At 44.7% G+C, this 16807-nt stretch overlaps 1 protein-coding gene across 1 annotated transcript; it reads left to right on the top strand.

Annotated features, from left to right (window-relative positions):
* Positions 1–695: 695 nt before the first annotated feature.
* Positions 696–12632, top strand: LOC309568498 (phospholipase A2 inhibitor and Ly6/PLAUR domain-containing protein-like). The gene is made up of 5 exons (XM_082274176.1): positions 696–818; positions 3148–3276; positions 5758–5904; positions 10281–10427; positions 12416–12632. The coding sequence occupies exons 1-5, from the start codon at positions 767–769 to the stop codon at positions 12553–12555; spliced, it is 615 nt and encodes a 204-aa protein (XP_082130302.1). The 5' UTR covers positions 696–766; the 3' UTR covers positions 12556–12632.
* Positions 12633–16807: the final 4175 nt, after the last annotated feature.

Raw genomic sequence — 16807 nt, 5'->3', positions numbered from 1 at the left:
GCTCCCTGACCCACGCATCGGCTTCCCCGCTGCCGAGTGGGGGCAGGAGCGCGCCGCTGGCAGCGTGCGTTTGCCCCCTAGCTTCCCGCGCGCAACCGAATTAGATCTACGTGGGTTTCGCAGGAGAGCCACCCTGCCGCAGTAAAATGGCGACGGGTGGTCGGGAAGTGGTTAAATAGCACAAAAAAGAAAGTTCTACTTGTGTGAAAAAAATTATAAAAATTTCATATTTATAAAGTGTCGCATGACCGCGCAATTGTCGTTCAAATTGTGACAGTGCTGAAAGCTGAAAATTGACCTGGGCAAGAAGTGGGTAAAAGTGCCCGGTAGGCAAGTGCCTAAAAATTCTCAGCAGCAATTGACAGAGTCCGTTATTATTCATTCATTACAACCTAATAAAAGAAATTGCTTCATGGGATGTAGATTAGCCTTATCGAAATGCGGCACAATATGTACGGTATGTCCTCGGGAGTCAGACAATTATAGCTTGTATTTACATTAATACAATGGCACATCATAAACTTGGCTACACACTATAATTAAAGTGCTCATAGAAGTTTTGTCAGCGAAGTTCCGATGATTATATTTACATCATCAGAGATTCCGTACAAGCAGTTCCTCACTTAATTTATTAAAGTATGTCCAAAGGGATTAATTTTTTACATTCGTAATCTTCCTTGTATGTTGGCATAAATACTGGTGGTGAAGCACGACTGGAGAGTCACATTGAATCAGAGACTCCAGCTCCTTCCACATCATATCCAACATGAAGCTCGTATTGAACATATTGCTGATACTCTCCATCTCTATCGCTACAGGTGAGCATTTTCGGCTATCATAACTGGTGACTATGGGGTAAGCAGCTTACACAAAATCTGCTTTAAATAAATCCACTTTTCTTTATTTTGAGCAGAAACTACTTCAATACTGGGCACTTTCACCCCCTTACTGCCCAAGGCAATTTTTAACTTTCAGCGTGGTCGCACTTTGAATGACAATATCGCCATTATGCAACACTGTACCCAAATGAATAGAGCTTTCTTTTGGTGGTATTTAATCACCACTGGGTTTTTTATTTTTTGCCAAACAAACGAAAAAAGACCCAAAATTATGAAAAAAAAAGTTTTTCATTGTTCCCGTTATACAATTTTGTAAAAAAAAGGTAAGTTTTCTCCTTCATTGACTGGCACTGATAGGCTGCACTGATGGACACTGATGAGGAGGCACTAATATGCAGCACTGATGGGCATTGGATGGGCATTGGAAGGCGGCACTGATGGGCACTGAATGGTGGCTGTGATATGTAGCACTGATGGGCACTGAGAGGTGGCACTGATGGGTACTGATAGGCGGCACTGATATGCAGCACTGATGGGCACTGATAGGTACTGATAGGCGGCACTGATATGCAGCACTGATGGGCACTTATAGGTGGCACTGAGAGGTGGCACTGAAGGGTACTGATAGGCGGCACTGATGAGCTTCACTGATGAGCGATGATGGGCACTAATGTGCGGCACTGATAGGCAGCACTAATGACGAAGCACTGACAGGCATTACCGATGGGCACTAATTGGCATCACTGGCGGGCAGTGGTGAACATCACAGGTGGGCATCGCTGATGGGGCTGTACTGATAATCACTGCACTTATTTTCAGTGCCGACCCCCCTGTCAGGAGAGCTGCTTATTGGCCGTCATTTTGCTATAGTCCAGACGGGATGTGGTTAAACAAAGGGTCAGTTTACTGTCCTTCAGACTTTAGGGGGGCTGGGCTGTAGCCAGTGAGAGTAGAAAATTATCCAGTGTCAGTAAACAATGCCTCAGGCTTATTGTTCAATGGGAGTTAAAAAAAAAATGACATCGTGCTTGTGGTCATAAGAGGAGGAAGATTGCTCCATCACTGGTATTAGTTGGAGGACTAGCACCCCCATCATTAGTATCAGTGGGAGGAATAGTGCCCCATCAGAAGGAATAGTGCCTCATAATTGGTGTCAGTGGAAGGAAAAGTGTCCCATCATTCGTGTCAGTGAGAGGAGTAGTGCCTCATCATTTGTACTAGTCAGAAGAATAGTGCTCCATCAATGGTATTAGTTGAAGGAAAAGTGCCCCATGATTGGTATCAGTGGGAGAAATAATGCCCCACTGTTGATGTCAGTGGGAGAAATAATGCCCCATCATTGGTGTCAGTGAAAGGATTACTGCCCCATCCTTGGTGTCAGTGAGAAGTATAGTGCCCCATTATTGGTATCAGCGGGAGAAATGGTGCCCTATCATTGATATCAGTGGAAGGAACAGTGCCCCATCATTGGTATTAGTGGGGGGGGGGGGGTAGCATCCCATCCTTGGTGTCAGTGGGAGGAATAATGCCCCACTGTTGATGTCAGTGAGAAGTATAGTGCCGCATCATTGATATCAGTGGGAGGAATAGTTCCCCATCATTGGTATCAGTGGGAGGAATAGTGCCCCATCATTGGTGTCAGTGGAAGGAATAGTGCCCCCTCATTGGGGTCAGTGGGAGGAATAGTGCCCCATCATTTTGTATCAGTGGGAGGAATAGTGCCCCATTATTTTGTATCAGTGGGAGGAATAGTGCCCCATCATTGGTGTCAGTAGGAGGAATAGTGCCCCATCATTGGTGTCAGTAGGAGGAATAGTGTCCCATCATTTTGTATCAGTGGGAGGAAAAGTGCCCCATTATTTTGTATCAGTGGGAGGAATAGTGCCCCATCATTGGTGTCAGTAGGAGGAATAGTGCCCCATCATTGGTGTCAGTAGGAGGAATAGTGCCCCATCATTGGTATCAGTGGGAGGAATAGTGCCCCATCATTGGTGTCAGTGGGAGGAATAGTGTCCTATAGGGCCAGATAAATGCAAAGAACCACATCTGGCCCCCAGGCAAGAAAGCCACTGATTTAGAGGGGTTATTTTAGGATAGTTTAGTTTATATGATGTTGAATTATTTGTGTTTTACTTGTTTTCCTTATTGTGTGGATTTAATCATTATTTGTGTTGTTTTGCTTTAATAATCTTTTTTCAATTCCTTTTCTTTTTCCTGTAAAAAAATGTTCCATCTAAGCTAACTGCCTTTTGCCAAAATCTTCCAATTTGGATTATTAAAAAAGTTATATATATTTTTTATTTGACAGGGAACTGCCTTGTGTGTGAGAAATGCGAGAATTTTCATGGAGAAACCTGCAATAAGACTCAGACCACCACTGAGGTCTGTGCCGATTACGTCACGCAATGTCGAACTACCATTATGGTGGAAACATTTGGTAATTTTCTCTAATTACATGCTCTATTTATTATTATATTTAAAGAAAAACTTAAACGTAACTTAACACTGTTGAAAGTATTTGGACACGCCTCCACTTTATTGAGTTCAGATGTTTCCAATGTTGGGCGCCGATAATGTTACAACATACTAAGACATTTTTTACAATTGTGCTCTTCCAACCTTGTGATAACAGTTTGGGGAAGGCCCTTTCCTTTTCCGGTATGACTGTGCCCTAGGCACAAATCAAGCTCCATAAAGACATGGCTTGATGGGTTTGGTATGGAGGAACTAGAGTGGCCTGAACTGAGTCCTGACCTCAACCCTACTGAACTCCTTTGGGATGCCAACTCAGAGCCAAGTTTTCTCGTCCAGTACCAGCACCTGACCCGACAAACCCTATTTTGGTTGGACGAGCATACATTCCCACAGACGCACTCCAAAGTCTTGTGGCAAGCCTTCCCATAACAGTGGAGGCTGTTATAGCCATAAAATGGAAGGGGGAACAAATGTATATCATTGGCTATGGTTTTGGAATGGGTGTCCAACAAACCTATATAGGTGTGATGGTCAGATGTCCATAGTATATGAAAAACACAAAGAAAGAATGGAGTGTTGAGTCGTAAACATGCCTAGGTGTACTTCCTAGAGCATAGGTGTCCGACCTTTTGGCTTCTCTGGGCCACATTGTGGGGAGAGAAATTTTCTTGGCCCGCATACAAAATATATACTATAGTTAAGGTATATAAGTAAGAAAACGCTGCCACGCCCTTCCCGCACTGACACGCCCCCCCCAGCACTAATTTAACACAACTAGAGGATGATCCCTTCCGAGGCAGCCTCTGCCTACAGTTTGTTGGAAACTGCTGCGGTCGTGCCCCTGACCTGCCTTCCTTCCTCCCCAGCAAAAAGAAAATTGTCAGGGGGCAGTGGGCCGCATTGCCTATGGTTCCTGGCCGCATGCGGCCCCTGGGCCGTAGGTTGGATATGCCTGTCTTAGAGCCTTTGTGCTAAACCCATGTCCCAAGAGCCACATATGGCAGCACTTTGCAGATTAAGGAGTAAAAGCATTGATTTGCATAGGAGCTATAATGGTAGTGATCTTTATTTGTCTCATGTAACATGTCCCCAGTCTCCATCACCTGCCTTATGTTTCCAGACTATAATAAACACAAGTAGTATGTCCTTAGTAAGTATCTGACAGTCTTTCGTAGAATTACATATCGTGATTTGTGAATATTAACCACTTTACCACTAGAGGATTTTGCTGTCTTACGTCTGGGCCACTTTTTGCGATTCGGCGCTGTGCGACTTTAACGGACAATTGCACAGTCGTACGATGCTGTACCCAAGCAAAATTGATGTCCTTTTTTTCCCACAAACAGAGCTTTCTTTTGGTGGTATTTGATCACCTGTGCGATTTTCACTTTTTGCGCTATAAACAAAAAAAGAGCGTTTATTTTGAAAAAATAACAATATTTTTAACATTTTTTTATATGAAATTCCCCCCCCAAAAAAATGTAAAAATCAAAATTTTTTTACATTTTTGGCCAATTTGTTTTCTGCTACCTATGTTTGGTAAAAAAAAAAAATCACAATAAGTGTATTTTGATTGGTTTGCGCAAAAGTTATTGCGTTTACTAACTAAGGGAAAGATTTGTCATTTTTGGCGGTTTTTTTTTTAACGAGTAATGGCGGCGATCTGCGATTTTTTTTGCGGGACTGCGACATTGCGGCGGACAGATCGGACCCTTGACTGACATTTTTGACACTTTTGGGGGTACCAGTGACATTACTGCAGTAATCAGTGCTATAAATATGCACTGTTACTGTAAAAATGACACTGGCAGGGAAGGGGTTAATTTTATTGGAGAGGGAGGGGTTAATGTATGCCTGGTGCTTACTAACGTGTGTGGGGGGAGGTGACTGAGTGAGTCAGGGACAGATCACATGTTCAGCTATGCTGAACCCTGCAATCTGTCACTCCCTGTCACTTAGGAGATCCGCCCGCTCTGTTTACACAGGCGGGCGGATCTCCAAACTAGATTCCCCGACGATCGCCGCCGCTCCTCCCCTGGCCCGACTCCCGCTGTGACTGAAAACAGGAGGAGGAGTCTAGCGACGTAGTACTACATCGCTAGACGATAACGAGCCACATTGTTGCAGTAGCAGCAATGAGAGCAGACGTTAAGTGGTTAAGTGCAGCGCTTTCAGAAGCCACAGTTGAGGTCCTATACCTTATAATTTGATGACCACTATCTTAGAGGCATTGAGACCCTTAAAATGACTATGGCATGCATTGTGCTGCTGTTTTTAGATACAATTAGTGCTCAGTTGAGGTTTTTTTTTTTTCCTATTTCTAAAAAATATCTTATGGGTCGTATGTACAGTACCATCCTCAAAATTTTGTATTTAAGCTTTCTGTTCGTTGTGTAACGTTCTTGTTTGTTTTACCATCATGTCATTCATTGTATCTCATCAGGCAATATCTCCTACTGGCAGACCTGGAAGTCCTGTGCCAACAACCCAATTTTGTGCAAAGACACATTCAACATGTCTGTAGGATATGAGCTTTTCAAAAAAACAGAGTGCTGTCAGGGGGATCTCTGCAACAAGGGGGCAATAAAATGTAAGTGATAATCAAGATAAGATGAAAATGCATTTACTTAGTAAAACAAGTTGAAATAAAACTCTGGGGTGCTGAGATCAATTCCTACCATTGTTATTGACTGCATGATGTGGATTTGTTCCTGTGTTTGCATTTGTTTCACCAAGATGCTCTCTACAAACCAAGTACATTGCCGGTAGGTTAATTGGCATCCACTCCAGTTGTCCCCAATGTCTGGGTGGCTGTGGCAGTTCTTTGTCCTCTGTTAAGTCTCAGAAAATTGGTTAATGCTAAATAAATAAGTGAAATCATAGCTCTTACATGTCCCTCTTATAGAGGGACAGTGCCAGTTGCACCAAATCTCTTTGTTCTCCTGATCTCCTCAGTTATTCCTCCACAATTTATGTTTTACGGGGCTAATGGATAGACTTTTATTTGAAATTGCTACAATAAATGAAAAAAATCTGGAATTAACCAATATTCTTATCTATATGAATTTTTTTTGGCCTGCTTAGTCCCGGTTCATACTACAGCGACTTGTTAGGCGACTTGGCCGCCTGACAAGTCACGGTCCATTCAGTGCTATGGGAACCGTTCTAATAGGAGCGACTCAAGTCGCTCCGACTTAGAAAATAGTTCCTGTACTAGTTCGGAGCGACATCGGAGCGACTTGCATTGACTTCAATTATGTGAAGTCCGTGCAAGTCGCTCCAAAGCAGAGTTGTATTACTCGAAACCCATACTTGAGTAAAAGTACAAGTGCTCGATCAAAAAGTGACTTGAGTAGAAGTACTAAAGTATTGAACATTTTTTGTACTTAAGTATTGCAAGTAGTTTTTTTAAAAAATGTTGCTACTCAAGTACTGAAAGTAAAAGGACCAGTAGTTTTGAAAAAAAAATTGCTACTCAAGTACTGAAAGTAAAAGTACAAGTACTGTGTTATGTAGTTATTAAAGTAAGAAGTCAAAAGTTTGAACATCATATTGTTTTTTATTATTTCAAATGCAGCTTTTATTTATAAATACGGTAGCATTTATTTTCGTATGCGCTGATAATACACATGTTTTGAGCTTCATGAAACCTGCCATCTACTGTTCTGGCAGTGGTAATTTTTATAATAGTAACGAGTAACTATGCAGCACAAAAAAAAAATATCGGAGTAGAAGTAATGAAATCATTGAAAAAATGTAGTGAAGTAAAAGTAGAAGTAGGAGAAAAAAATTCTACTCTAGGAAAGTACAGATACCGCCTTTCAGTACTTAAGTACAGTAGTGAAGTAGTTCTACTTAGTTACTATACATCTGTGCTCCAAAGTCGCGGTGCACGCGACTTCACAGGTCGCCCCCCGAAGTCGGAACGCCATAGTGTGAACCGACACTAAATTAACCTTTGCCTACATACGTTATGCCGGTAACAAAGGTTCTAACTCTTCCCACATTCCAACCAAAAGAAAGGAGTTTTGGCAGGTTGGGTTTGTAGTGACTCTGCTACCAGACATAACATGCAGGCACCTATAGGTTACTATACAAACCTCTCTGAGCTTTTATTGCTCCCTCTATGCTCAAGTGCTGGGTGGCCATTTTGAACCAGCATAGCTAAACCGCATTTGAGTGGTGCTGGAACTTACCTCATACTCCGACATGCTTCACCATGCTTCACTATGAAGATCTGCCCAACTGGCCAGTAGAAATGTGGGGAAGTCGGGAGGGTTGCATAAGCCCCATTTATTACCTTTTTTGCCAAATCAGAGAAGCCCAACCTTCAAGCATATAGGCAGCAGTGGAAGTTACAACATGTATGACCTAGAGTAGTGTTTTCCAACTTTTTTTCAATCAAGGCACCCTTTAAAAGTCTGTACAATCTTGAGGCCCCCTATTTAAAAATGTAAAAAAAAAATTAAATAGTTTTACAGAACACAGCAACATCCACACATGTAGGACAGCCAAACTTGGAGGTGATTTATTCTTAAAAAGCAAATACACCTTTGCACACTGGTGCTGACTAATATTTCAATGTTTCTCTCCCTAACTCAGTTATTGTGCCCCCAGTGCTGACAGATAGGGGAAGGGGGGGAGCAAACAAGAGTACTGTGCAGGTGGCAATGTCCTCCTTGTCAACCAATGATGCCATCGCTTCTCGGCCTTTTGGCTAAGATCAAGTGTAGTATCTGTTCTTATCAGTTGGTATGGACCTCAGCTAGTACCGGTATGACCAAAACCCTGAGCGCCCAGACGTTCTTGGGGTATGGGGAGTAGGTCATCCGGGAAAGCATGTGGGGACCGCCGTCTTCTGATTTGAATGGGTTGAACTGTTCTAACCAGTTTGAAGGGAGCAAGAAAGCTGGTCTGACTGGGTGGCCGGTGGAATTGCTCCTGGATGTAATGAGCTGAGGAACAGGATGGCGATGGGAGGGCTTTCTCTCCTGGGTTTTGATTCTGGCCTTGCAAAAGGCCTGTCCCCAGTTGTAGGTAGGCTCTCCCTAAGCTGTCCAGGTTCCGATGTCTGCTAGTGGGGATAGGCTACACTCGGTCTGGCCGGGGGCTGAGACCGAAAAAGCCTGTGGTGTACGTGCCCCTGGGGTGGCAGCCCAGGGGTGCCTTAATTCTCACTGGTGAGGGGCAGCTCGCCTTGAGTTTTTCGGCACCTTGGTCACTGCACCATACACACCTTTTTCGCACCTGCCTCTTGGGACAGGCCTTTTGGCTCGGACCAGAGGAATTTCTTATTCCGGCCAGAAGGCCTGCCTTGGTACCTCACATGGCACCATAGCACTTACCCCACTTCCCCACCTTTTTGTTTGTGTGTTTTTATTTCTTTGTTGTTGTGTCACTGCACTATCACTCTTTTTCCTGCACGACTTGGAGGGTGTGGGTCCTCGGGCCCAGCCTTGAGTATTGGGAGGGGTGGATATGGCCTTCTGGCTTAGTTCGCCCTCTCTCATGGGGTCTCCCTTCGGGGGAGCCCCACCTAGTACTTGGGGTGGGCTGTTTCGGCAGTCCCCCTGGAGAACGGGGTTTGTCTGGTTTCGGCCAGGCAGACCATAGGAAGTACCTTAGTCGCTGTCAGGAGTCTTGTGCCCCGGGGGATCGAGGTTAGGGTCCTACCTCTTCGGAGGGAAGACTATTTCGCACACCCTGTGCACTTTTTGTGTTTCTCACGTTTGCGTGTGTGCACTTTTTTATGCACCGGGTGTAAGTCTTTTGAGTGTGTTTCACACGCCACGGGCTTTAAAAAAATAAATAAATAAATGACGCCATTGGTTGTTAAGGATGCTGGCAGCTGGAAGGTTGTAATGATGCAAATTGAAAACCTTTGGTTTTGTGCAACTAAAAGGCAGGCTTCATCCACCCGTAGGCTTGTATACCACTTTTTGGGCAATTTTAGGCATTTTGCCAAGGCACCCCTGAGGAAACCTTAGGGCACCTTGGTTGAAAAAGGTTGACCTACAGGTACCTGCTAGCAGCTTATTTTTTTTTTTTTTTTTAATTTTGATAGAGTGATAGAGTTACTTTTCTGTGAAGTCAAAGTATATTAAACCCACCTTTGAAAACTGAAGCCCTTCCTTTAAAATGATACTAAACACACACTGTTTAATTTACATTGTCCCTATTTCTGTTTATGAATGACGGCACTGTATTTATTTTAATAAAAAAAAAAAAAAAAAGAGTACCAATAAGTAAAAATCAAAGAACCTTTTTCCTAATTGATTTACAGCTGTCACATTACCTAGCTCTTTCCTAGCCTGTCAGCAGGGAAACATAAGAAGGGGGAGCTTCTAGGCCTCTGCTGCTGGTCACAAAAAATATAATAAACAGCCTTTGGAATACAGAGTAAAATTAAATAAATAATATCAATAAACTGTTTAAAATCATTATACAAATATATATTTGAAATCAAAAATGTATTAATTTTTCCAATAACATAGCCTGAGAGGATTTCTGCCAGCTACAGGCTGCGTTACGCTCCTCTAGTCTGTGTCTTAGAATAACAGGGAGGAGAAGCCCCCATCAATCAAGATATCCCACCCCAATTGTGTTTAGTTGGTTAGTATAAATGTTCCAGTGTCAACCATTGGGATAAAATGTTTTTTTATGACTTGGTTGACTGGTTGACATTGGGACAGGAATATACACTCACTGCATACTTTATTAGGTACACCTGTTCAATTGCTTGGTAACACAAATTGCTAATCAGCCAATCACATAGCAGCAACTGCATTTAGGCATCAAGATGAAGACAACTTGCTGAAGTTCAAACTGAGCATCAGAATGGGGAAGAAAGGGGATTTATGTGACTTGAAATGTGGCATATTTCTACCATTAATACAAATGACAACATCCATGTTTAATATACCGTACATGTAATATTAAAACGGATTTTATTTGTATACACATTAGTGGCGCCTATCAACAGGACGGAGAACGGGCTGCAGTGTCCATCCTGCTATGCCAGAGCCGCCAGAAGCTGCAAGCCTACTAAAATGCGCAGATGCCAAGGACCCCAGACAGCTTGCCTCTCATTTTCTGGGCTAATCTTTAACTCAAGTAAGTAAATCATTTTGTAACATTAGCAAGGGGGACAATATATAAGGAAAAAATAAAAATAAAGACAAGCCAATAGCAACCAGGATTATTAACCAAGCCTGAATTCTCCGCTGTGAACGTGCCTACAGAACACCTCCCACTTATATACAAAGACAAGGAGAGGGGGTGTTCTGCAGTCCAGTACCTGGCAGGGCTAACAACACTTTGAATTAAATTGCAGAACAGGCAGTATTGTCATCTCACTGGCAGAATCGACAGGTATATGCATTTTTAATAAAGAGCCAAAACACGGGCAAATGCGTAAGTGTATATATTGCAGAGAAGTACTCCATAGGTTTATTTTTTGGGGGGTTTTTTGCCCAGACATACACAAAAAATTGCAGCGCTAATCGTCCTGTGCTAGATTGAGCTGACAATCATAGTAAAAAAATATTTATTTCCTATTATTCATCAGCTCCATCCAGTGGTCATAATGTGGTATTGACTTGATTCACTTTATTCTTTATGAATGAAGTACATGTAGCTAGAAAATAGCCTAATAACTTTTGATTTTGCCCTAATTTGTACAAATCCAATGTAATCTTTATTTTCAAAAGTATTGGGACGCCTGCCTTTACACTCACATGAACTTTAAAGGCATCCGAGTCTTAGTCCGTAGGGTTCATTATTGAGTTGGCCCACCCTTTGCAGCTATAACAGCTTCAACTCTTCTGGGAAGGCTGTCCACAAGGTTTAGGAGTGTGTATTTGGGAGTGTTTGACCATTCTTTCAGAAGCACATTTGTGAGGTCAGGCACTGATGTGGATGAGGAGGACTGACTTGCAGTCTCTGCTTTAATTCATCCCAAAGGTGAAGGGTTGAAGTCAGGACTCTGTGCAGGCCAGTCAAGTTCCTCCACCCCAAACTCGTTAATCCATGTCTTTATGGACCTTGCTTTGTGCACTGGTCCAAATCATTTGGTGGAATGGGGATTATGGTGTGGGGTTGTTTTTCAGGGATTGGGCTTGGCCCCTTAGTTCCAGTGAATGGAACTCTTGGGGCATCAGCATACCAAGACATTTTGGACAATTTCATGCTCCCAACATTGTGGGAACAGTTTGGGGATTGCCCCTTCCTGTTCCAACATGACTGAGCACCAGTTCAGAAAGCAAGGTCCATAAAGACATGGATGAGTAGTTTGGGGTGGAGGAACTTGACTGGCCTGACCTCAACCCGATAGAACACTTTTGGGATGAATTAGAGCAGAGACTGCGAGCCAGGCCTTCTCATCCAACAGTGACCTCACAAATGCGCTTCTGGAAGAATGGTCAAACATTCCCATAGACACACTCCTAAACCTTGTGGACAGCCTCCCCAGAAGAGTTGAAGCTGTTATAGCTGCAAAGGGTGGGCCAACTCAATATTGAACCCTACAGACTAATGCCTCGTACACGCGCAACGATTGTTGGCCGTGAATTTTCGGCCAACGTCCGATCGGCCGATTATCGACTTGTTAGTATGAGGACTCCGACAACCAACTGCGACTTTTCGGCCGAACAAAATCTGGTGTGCAGGCTATAAAATTTTTGCTGGCCGTCAACAGAACGGCCGATTTTCCATCAGTCAGTACAGATTTCGGCAGACAAAAATCTGATGAGCAAGACTGGGCATGCTCAGAGAAGAAAAAACACACGGAAAGTAAACCAGCACATGACAACACTTCTGAAGTTGGTTGTTGTTGGCCGAGAAAATTCGTGTGCAGTCTAGAGCACATTTCAACCAACACAACAACACTGGACAAAAGACGGCCGATCGTCGTTGCGTGTGTACGAGGCATAAGACTGGGATGCCATTAAAGTTCATGTGTGTGTAAAGGCAGGCATCCCAATACTTAAAATGTAAGTGCACATTTGCAGGATATAATATACAGAATATGCCTTTTTATTTTTTTATATTCTTTTTCAATTTAATAAATATTCAATTGATACATTTTGACTTTTTTCTTACAGCTCAGTTTGAACGTTGGACCTATCAAGGATGTACAACAGAGAATACCTGCCATTATGTGCCTCCACCATATCCAGAAACTTTGTTCCAGAAAGGTTACAGGATGTCCTGTGCCAGCTGCAAAAATAAAGTCAAATCATAAAAAGTTATTTTTTTATTGCACACATGAAACAAGGATCACTGCAGGTGTAGAGTAGGAATAAGCCGTTTTTTTCTGAGAAAAAATTGTATTTAAAGGCATTTCCTATGAGAAGAAAAATGTTTTGCAAATAATAATAATATATTGAGTGTTGTGTTTTTTTTGTTTCATTGATATATTAATAAACCACTTATATCAAAGATGAATTTGACCATGTTTTCTATGAAATGACAGTTTATGAAATGTGAAATAAAATCAAAAGGTTGCAGAGGTATTTTGCTTTACTTGTTAAAGAATGGGAAATCGTTGTAAATTGAACTGTATACTAAGATATTAACGTGCAGATAGGTGTCTGCATGTTAAAGGATAAATTCACCTTTAGTAACATGTTAGATCAGGGGCATAAATACAGGGGTAACAGGGGTCCCAATTGAGACCCGGCCCAATGCTCCAGGGGGCCCATGTGGCAGGAAAGCACACAGGGGGGCCAGGAGAGAGCACAGGGGCTTGGGTGCAACAAAAGGAAGCGGAAGCTGGATAGGAGGGGTGGCAGGGGCGGTATACAGAGGAACTGATCCCCTCCATTTTCCTCCTGCAGCCACTGAAAGCCTGCTTCTCCTCCTCTCCCTCCCACAGGCATTTAGAGGCTGCAGAAGGTAAATGGAGGGGATCAGTTCCTCTGTATGCCACCCCTCCTATCCAGCTTCCTCTTTTTTCTGCTGCCCCTGAGCTCTTTCCTGGCTTCCCTGTGTGTTCTAATGGTCCCCACACCTCTGTCGGCATATGCCCTCCCTGCTCCTGTCGGCTGCTGCGGGGCTTTGTCAGAATGGAGAGCGGGGAAGGGGCTGGTAAATATGTCATTTCCCGGCCCCTTCTTTTTCTGAATGGACAGTTAGTTAGTGTTAGTGATTGGTAGCGATCACTAGTGACCGACCGATATCGAATTTTCGTTGCCGATACCGATATTTTGGCCATTGAATATCGGTATCGGCCGATATTGGTCGATATATTTGTACATTTAATTTTTTTTTTTAATTTTTTTTTTTTTTACACTTGTTGTGGAGGGATCTAGGGGTCTAAACCCCCTCCTCTGCACTTAAAAGCATTCAAAACAGCCACGTTTGGCTGTTTTGAATGCTGTATTTTTTTAAATCTGGCGACGAATACCCAGAAGTGATGTCATATCATGACATCACTTCAGGTTTCTACACGGAGACCCGATCAGAGCCGAATGCGGCTTTGATCGGGTCTTCTCTTCGGCGGCCACGGCCATGCAGGTAGGATGCCCGGGTCTCCCGGTGGGACAGGAGACCTGGGTGAGCTGCGGAAGGTGGCGGGAGGGGGGGGACGTCCCCTCAAGCTCCTTGTAATGACAGCCGAGCGGCTTCTCAGCTGCATCGGTTGTCATTTCGAGACAGCCAACCGTGGGCTATGGACGCCGGTACTGGGGTAATGCCTCTAGCTGCAGGTATCACTCTGGAACAGCACTTTCCCAAAATATCCGCAATATCTGTAATCTTAGGGGCCGATTCTGATATATTGGGGAAAGTGCTTTGCTGATAATCGGCCGATCCCTAGGGATCACTGACCCTGTCCAGTCATAACTGAAGCATAGTAAACTGCAAACTATGCAAGCTATGCTTCAGTTTGTGAATAAACTGAGAGGTCTGTACAGGGCTATTCCTGTCCATTTATTCTGTGCTGCTGAGGCTCAAAGGTGAAACATCAGAGATCTGTTTAGACCACTGATATTTCACCAAAGCCCCCCAAGGGGGCTCCTAAAAAAAAAAAAAAAAATGTAAAAAAAAAAAAATAGTTGTAAAATAAATAAATAGATAAAATGGTAAAAAAATTTAATAAAAATAAAGAAAACTACTGGCAGTACCAGAATCGCAAAGGTTGCATTTGCAACCATGCCCTGGTGTTCAGCCACTGGGCTTGAAGGGAAGGGCCCCCAACCTGGGGTCTTTGTTTCTTGCACCATGGCCCTGAAGGTTCTAGTTATGCCTCTGTGTTACATGTTACACCCATATTCAGGATGTAACATGTCAAATCTTACAAAATGCATAGGTACAAAACTAGTATGCCTCCCCTTAACTACAAACATGTGGACCCCACAATTGGTGGATCAATATAGGTGTTCCATCTGATCAGGGCCGGCCTTAGGTGTTCAGGCGCCCTGTGCGAGCTAATCCTGTGGCGCCCCCCCGCTCCCCTCCCGCGCGCATTTTCTTGCACCTTTTTTTAACTTTGACTTTTCTTTTTTATGATCACTAATAACTTAGCCCCCCTTACATCAGATACCCCCCCACACAGAGCCCCCCTTACATCAGAGACTCCACACAAAAAGCCCCCCTTAATTTAGAGCCCCCCTACATCAGAGAGCCCCCCCCCACACAGCCCCCCTTACATCAGAGACCCCCCTCACATCAGAGACCCCTCATACAGAGCCCCCCTCACATCAGAGACCCCCCACACAGAGCCCCCCTCACATCAGAGACCCCCCACACAAAGCCCCTCTCACATCAGAGACCCCCCACACAAAGCCCCCCTCACATCAGAGACCCCACACACAGAGCCCCCTTACATCAGAGACCCCCCCACACAAAGCCCCCCTTACATCAGAGACCTCCCACACAGAGCCCCCTCACATCAGAGACCCCCCACACAAAGCCCCCTTAACATCAGAGACCCTCTACATACACACAAAGCCCCCCTTACATCAGAGACCCCCCTACACAAAGCCCCCCATACAGAGACCCCCACACACAAAGCCCCCCCTTACATCAGAGACCCCACACATCAGAGACCCCTTTACATCAGAGAGCCCCCCTTACATCACAGACCCCCCACACAAAGCCCCCTTACATCAGAGCCCCCCCACACAGAGCCCCTCTTACATCAGAGAGCCCCCCACACAAAGCCCCCCTTTCATCAGAGACCCCCACATCAAAGATCCCCCCAACACAGAGCCCCCTTACATCAGAGAGCCCCCATTACATCACAGACCCCCCACACAAAGCCCCCACACACAGATCCCCCCTTACATCAGAGAGCCCTTCTTACATCACAGACCCCCCAACAAAAATCCCCCTTACATCAGAGCCCCCCCCACATCAGAGAACTCCCCTTACATCACAGACCCCCCACACAAAGCCCCCCTCACATCAGAGACCCCCCCTTACATTTTTTGAAGGAGAGAGACCTGACTTACCTCACGCTGTCTGCAGCTTTTTTTTTTCTTTAAACTTCCCGCCAACACATCCCTGGGGAGTGTGGGTAGGGCAGGAGGGGGAGGAGAAGGGGCGGGAGGAGGAGGAGCTGATGATCTCTCCTCTGGCGTCCCTGCAGGGAGGAGGGATCTGTCAGCGTGGATCGGAGGCTGAGCTGTGTGTGATACACAGCTCAGACTGCAGCAGTAGGAGACCGAGGCACAGCCGCACAGCGGGAGGTAAGCAGCGGCAGCGGCCTGTGTTAACCCTGTCCAGGCCGCGGTCACCGCTTACCTCCCGCTGTACGGCCTGATCTTCTGCGAGCTGTGATGGCCGCACGGCGCCCCTGTTGCCCATGGCGCCCTGTGCGGCCGCACAGCTCGCACACCCCAAAGGCCGGCCCTGCATCCGATGACCTTTACCATGAGCTTGAAGTGCCTCCATATAGATAAATTGCCTACCGCAAATTCGCAGGATACTCCACTTCTTCAGGAAGTGCAGGGGAGGTAAGCAGACAAACCAAGGGGAGGTGCAACAACTTGGCTAGGAAGCAATCAGGGCCAACTGCAAGCTACATCTCCCCCTGGGGGCAGATGTGGGAGCTTATTCAGCCGGAACCCTAAATTTTATACAATTAAAGCTGACACACATAAGTAGAGGTAATGTCAGGGCTTGGCTTGCAGCAGCTCTCTTCTCTGTGCTCAGGCTGCTCAGCTGTAGGTTATTGTCAGCAATCATTGATTCCCCAGTGGTTCACTTGGTTATCATTATCTGCTTGTCAGTCCTGCCTACAGCCAGCCCCTTCTGGCTATTAAGATGCCTTCTTCATTCCTTTCCTGCCCTCACCTAGTCAACATATCTGGAGTTTCTCTTCCTGTGAAAGATTTTTCCCAGCTGAAGTCCCTTCTGGTTCCTGATCCTGTTACTCTGCCTCCGACTACGCTGATTTCTGGTTTCCTGATCACTGGCTTGTCTGACTTCCCGTTTTGGCTTCCGACCCCTGGCTTATGTTTTGACTAAGTTTACTGTTCTGTACGATTTTT

This window comes from Pelophylax lessonae (genome assembly GCF_965119305.1).
Source record: "Pelophylax lessonae genome assembly, chromosome: 12".
NCBI classification, from domain to species: domain Eukaryota; kingdom Metazoa; phylum Chordata; class Amphibia; order Anura; family Ranidae; genus Pelophylax; species Pelophylax lessonae.
Note: the sequence above shows the minus strand (reverse complement) of the source record. Positions and strands in the feature narration are given on the sequence as shown.

Coding starts and splice junctions, on each gene's coding strand:
- LOC309568498 (XM_082274176.1), top strand. CDS start 767: ATGAAGCTCGTATTGAACATATTGCTGATACTCTCCATCTCTATCGCT. Junction 3,277..5,757: donor CATTATGGTGGAAACATTTG/GTAATTTTCTCT, acceptor GTATCTCATCAG/GCAATATCTCCTACTGGCAG. Junction 5,905..10,280: donor CAACAAGGGGGCAATAAAAT/GTAAGTGATAAT, acceptor TATACACATTAG/TGGCGCCTATCAACAGGACG.